General features: G+C 39.8%; 2 protein-coding genes across 4 annotated transcripts in view; both read left to right on the forward strand.

The window, feature by feature from the left end:
- The window catches only part of LOC118599911, a 7736-nt gene extending 5379 nt beyond the window's left edge, over nt 1–2357 (forward strand). Inside the window, exons 3-5 of the mRNA XM_036216261.1 lie at nt 1824–1895; nt 2047–2081; nt 2151–2357. Coding sequence (XP_036072154.1) covers nt 1824–1895; nt 2047–2081; nt 2151–2357 — 314 coding nt within the window. The remainder of the gene's footprint in view (nt 1–1823; nt 1896–2046; nt 2082–2150) is intronic.
- LOC112144416 lies at nt 1805–5225 on the forward strand. 3 transcript variants are annotated; one of them, XM_024268934.2, is made up of 8 exons: nt 1805–1973; nt 2047–2081; nt 2151–2526; nt 2685–2723; nt 2793–2927; nt 3058–3143; nt 3324–3484; nt 3677–4086. In XM_024268934.2, the coding sequence occupies exons 3-8, from the start codon at nt 2362–2364 to the stop codon at nt 3808–3810; spliced, it is 720 nt and encodes a 239-aa protein (XP_024124702.1). In that variant the 5' UTR covers nt 1805–1973; nt 2047–2081; nt 2151–2361; the 3' UTR covers nt 3811–4086. The 3 variants fall into 3 exon arrangements, with proteins under 3 accessions (XP_024124702.1, XP_036072316.1, XP_024124704.1); XM_024268936.2 differs by lacking the exon at nt 3677–4086 and adding an exon at nt 4965–5225 and having other exon boundaries at nt 1806–1973; XM_036216423.1 differs by lacking the exons at nt 3324–3484; nt 3677–4086 and adding an exon at nt 3210–3254.
- The last annotated feature ends 28 nt before the right edge of the window (nt 5226–5253 follow it).

The raw sequence follows: 5253 nt of genomic DNA on the forward strand, positions 1-5253 counted from the left end.
TTTCTTTTATTTCCTGGATCTGTTGGAGGAGTTCGCTTTTACTCTCCACTTTCTCCTCTTTCTTATGAGGCCGATATTCCTCCTTGTTAGGCTTTTGACGGCTCCATTCTTGTGCTGTCAAATCTCTGCCCTCAGCTGTTGACATGAAGCAGAACACTGTCTTAGGAGCGTTTTTGAAGGGGTTCTGCTTCTTTTTACCCCCTCCAGTCTTCACCTCGGTTGGACCGTTGGTGGCTGTCGTCTTGGTGTTGGTGGACATGATTCAGATGAATTCAAATTTCAAACTCTTGCGTTATCTCCAAGTGTCTTTGGTCTCTGGTGCTTTTGAAAAGCTGGACAGACGGTGGAAACCACTCGCCTTCAAGGATTTTCTGACAGTGACATGATGAGATCAAATGATGTCACACTATGATGTCAAATGACATCACACAGGGAGATCCCCTTTGACATGGTTTGCTAGTTATGGGAACGGTGACATCATACACTTCTGTGTGATGTCATATGATGACATCATCTAACATGGATTTATTTTATTTATGTATTGTTGCTTAAAATAAGCTGAAAGTGAACAACAACATTTATTGTTGCTTGAAATGTTTTTTCACATGCAAAAAAAGCTCTGCTCCTTTGAACAAATTTGATTCCCGCTCCACGTGTTGTCATGTTTCCATGACAACAGAAACATGACAACACAAAGTTGGCTCAGGGGTTTGTTGTCATGGAAACATGACAAAAAACCCCTTGGAACCTAGGACATAAAACTGATTTTGATGATGTGATGTCCTCATCTTACATTTCTTTATGATGCTCACATCATCACCTGTCACTGCCTTTCAGGACCATCTCGTTTTCAAAAACCCACCAAAATTTGCACACACATTGTAACTTTTGAAAAAGAATTCTGGGCATACAATGGGGGAGAAAAGTGTTAGTCAGCCACCAATTGTCCGAGTTCTTCCTTTTAAAAAAATGAGAGGGCTCTAATTTTAATCAACTTCAACTATGAGAGACAAAATGAGAAAAAAAATCAGAAAATCAAATTGTCTGATTTTTGAAGATTTCTTTTTGTAAATTATGGTTGAAAATAAGTATTTGCTCAATAACAAAAGTTCATTTAAATACTTTGTTATATACTATGTTGGCAGTGACAACAGTCAAATGTTTTTGTTAAGTTTTCTCAAACTGTTTCTGGTATTTTGGCCCATTCCTCCATGCAGATCTCCTCTAGAGCAGTGGTGTTTTGGAGTAACACAGACTTTCAACTCCCTCCAATGATTTTCTATGGGGTTGAGGTCTGGAGATTGGTTTGACCAATCCAGGAGCTTGAAATGTTTCTTATGAAGCCACTCCTTAGTGTGTTCGAGATCATGCTGAAAGACCCAGCCATGTCTCATCTTTGGTGCTGATGGAAGGAGGTTTTCACTCAGAATCTGACCATACTGACCCCATTCACTTACCGGAAATCTGGTTTGTTTGTAAGTGACCAAATACGTATTTTGTGCCATATTTTACAAATACATTCTCTATTCCAACTACATGGGCAGGCAAGGGGCAACCTTTTGGTCAGCGGTTGACCACTCTACCCCTAAACCGTAACCAATTTATTGCCAGTTTTATGGATTTTCTAAAGTATTATTTCTGTCTTTGGTTGAATTCAAGGAATTCTTGTTCCTCTGGACATTGAATTAGTCTGGTTTTTGTTCATCAATAAGGTCCAACTCATCAAGACTCATTTTTGGATGAGATTCTTATCAGATTATCTCGGTAAACAGATGAATATTTAAATGTTTTTGACTAAATGTATCCATTTTCCTTCTGATCAGCATCAGAACTGGCCGCTGAAGCTTTCCCTGGACCGGTCATCCCAAACGGGAGCAGAGACGTCCCTCGTGGCAGTACGCCACCCTTTTGGGTCACCATGACAACCAGTCCCTTTATTTTCCCAACCAACTGGCCTTGGTTTGTAATTCCAGGTGAGAACAGACGCTGTTATTCTGTCAACTGAAGGGGAAAAACCCAGATGGACTCTGGTCTGTTTTCTCGTAGATTACCTTACGGTGGAAGGGATGAAGGATGTCCAGGTAAACGGGGCTCTTCTCAAACGTTGAAGGTGTAAGTTCCAGTAGTCCTGAAGTCTCTGTTCCGCGTAGAGCGATCCATCTCCACGTTTCACCTCCTCCACCGTCATGCTGACGGGTTTGCCTCAAGGGAACTTGACGCACCGGGACGTCGCCCAGCTGGTCTGGCCTTTTCTCCCCCAACAGACTCTACGCTGTTTGTTCTACAACGTGACGGTCCTCCCCCTGCAGAGACGTTTGACCATCTCCACATCCATGGAAACAAAAGCGTCTTTCTAGATTTATGTGGGTTTTATTTCTCCAAACCTTCAGGCTTTTGTGGATTTCAACGACCGGGACTCGTGCTGCTGGTTTCTTAGGAGCCACATCTCAAACCGGGTTTTTCGTCAGAGGCTGCGTCCTCAGCGTCCATTTGGTTTTAGAGGACATGGAGCCTGCGTGTAATGAGGTAATGAAGTTCTGATTTGATGCTGGAGTCCATTTACGTGTAAATAAATCTGGTGATTTTCTAAAATCCAGATCGGATTATGCAAACCTCATAAAAACACAATTTTCCTTAAACTGGTTCCATCTTAAGTGAAGGTTTCAATCTTTTTGTCTCTACAGGAGATCATGTACCGAACTTTGATGAAGTGGAGCAACTCAGTAAGTCAGTCTCTTCTTTTTTATGTCTTCGGTCGGTGAAAGCTGCTGCTTCAAACGTCTTTTTTCCGGCGCGTTCCAGATCTGGAGTCCCTGGAGGAGCGGCTGCTCTGCGTGGAGATCTGGGAGGCGTCCGTGGGCCTCGCCATGACGGTCATGGAAGCATCAACGGCGTCCTTTGAGGGTTTCCTGCCTCTTGCCAACAGGGTAGGACCATACAAGTGACTGATTTTTGAGGTTTAGATCAGTGAGTAAGTCTGGTGATCTTAGTAACAGATTCACACATATTCTCAAAAGTCATTCTGGTGATTTTCATTTCTCTGCTTTGCTTTGTCAGATCTGCATTGAATTGACTGAACGCAGAGATGTAACCAGAGTGGTGCAGAAAATCTCTGCCAACATTTCATCCATGAAACAAATCTGGTGTGTTTCTGTCTATCTTTATAGAGCGACTCTCGTACTTTATCTGGCTTTATCTTTCTAACCCAGGATCAAAGTGAAGAGCGTCTCCTCCTGAGTTTTGACTTTCATTATATGATCTTTAATGGACATTTAAGACACATAAGAAGTCTTTTAGTACATTTAAAATAACTTTACTTTCAGTTTGAAAAGCTTTAAACGGCGTCTGCAGAATTCATGGAGTGACCACATTGATATTGAGCTGAACTGCAGCAGCAGAACCGCAGATCCAAACATCGACATCAGAGTTCTAGAAGAGGAGGAGGAGGAGGCTGAAGGAGAGGAGATGAAGAAGACTGACGACGGTGACTGTGTTTCATTAACTTCTTCATCAGCAGATTCTATATAGTGTTACCTTATTTATTGTAGGAGTTAGTTTCTAAAAAACGATCTACATCAAACAAAATCTGCAAGTTTTACGATAATGTTCTAATAAGGAGAGAACTGGATTTGTGTGTGTGTGTGTGTGTGTAATGCTTGATTTGTAACTGATGTAGTTTCAGTGTATCTGTGTGTACTTGCATTTATGAACTCACATGTACAAATATTATTTAAAAAAATACTTATAATTTACACATGCACAACATTACATTTCAGCAGCTTGAAACTAACTAGAGACACAAGCCTTTAAAAAGTACGTACCAATTGCCAAATACACACACTTGCACAAATTTGCACTTAAATCTGATCCGATACTCCAAGATTCTTGTGTAAATGATGCGTTCAAATGCTGCTAGAATGCTGAGTCATCAATTTTCTTACCAGCTGCTTTACAATTTTAATTTCTATAGAACTCTTGACATTTTCCCACTTTCTTAAACAGATATTTCATAATAGTTAATACAAAAAAGTCTAAATATACGTTTTTGAAACATTTAAAACATTTTTTTCCTTCATAATCTGGACAAAGACAAGCTATAAGAGGTGAACTTTCTCTCTGAACTGGTGTTCTGTTTTAATCTATCATGACAATCAACATATAAATCACTTTCCTTTTGAAGGTAAAGGAGTACATAATAACAAACCCCCCGCCCCATAATGTTCAGCTGAACTTTGGTAATGATTTCACGTATCACGTATCAAATAGTCAGCTTTTTGTGAAAAAGATCAGCTAAATCGAAGAAATAGCAAGAATAAAGTACGAAATATTGATTGAATATTTATTTTCTTTTTAAATTACCATGGTGTAAGTAGAATAATACCCTCCAATGAGCGCATTATGAGAAATTAACACACGACGCGGAGGCCTGAACCGAAGTGCGTTGGGTATTATCCCTTACATAAAAAATTTACTCAAAGGATCTTTTTTTAAACTTGTCCTTTCCAACAGCTGAGTAAACATAACAGCTGAAAGCCTCTTGAGTTGGACAGATTTTACTGTTACAACAGGAGGTTATAGGTCTTCTGACACGAGGTGTTCATTTGTATGAACCCCTTTAGTAATTTAGACTACACTTTATTCATATTAGTTATATCTGAATTCACACCCTGTTCACACTTTGCACTCGACTAGTCACTAGTGGCTCTAGTTGAGATAATACATCAGATCAATAAAAATAAAATAAAAAAACAATGATTTTTAAGTTTTTAAACTTTAAGTCTGTAATTGCTTTTTAGTTTTTTAAGTTTACAATACTTGGTAATTTTGTGTCATTTTTTTATTGGCTCTTATACTTTTATCATGAGTTTCTCTTTATTTTATTTTTAAAATTATACTATATATATATAGATATAGATATGGAGATGGACCTTGAGTCTGTAACAAAGTATCTTCTTTTTTGTTAGAAAAGAAGAAGAGACAAGGATGTTAGGGGAAATGAAGAGGGGAAGGGGGATTTTAGGGAAAGAGGAGGATGTTCCCTCAGTGGGGTCATTATTACCGTCAGATGTGAATGCTAGTCTGAAGGAGGGAAGGGCCCACCACATACCTCGACACCCACAGGAGAAAGCAGATAGAGGAGATCTGCCCGCCGGCCAATCGCATCAGCCACCCGACTGGGACCAGCAGGACACCAGAGAGCAGGGAGGTACAGGGGTCCCGAGAGCTAAACCAAAGTTTTGGTTTGATTTCTTT

The sequence above is a fragment of the Oryzias melastigma genome, linkage group LG17, assembly GCF_002922805.2.
Source record: "Oryzias melastigma strain HK-1 linkage group LG17, ASM292280v2, whole genome shotgun sequence".
NCBI lineage: Eukaryota > Metazoa > Chordata > Actinopteri > Beloniformes > Adrianichthyidae > Oryzias > Oryzias melastigma.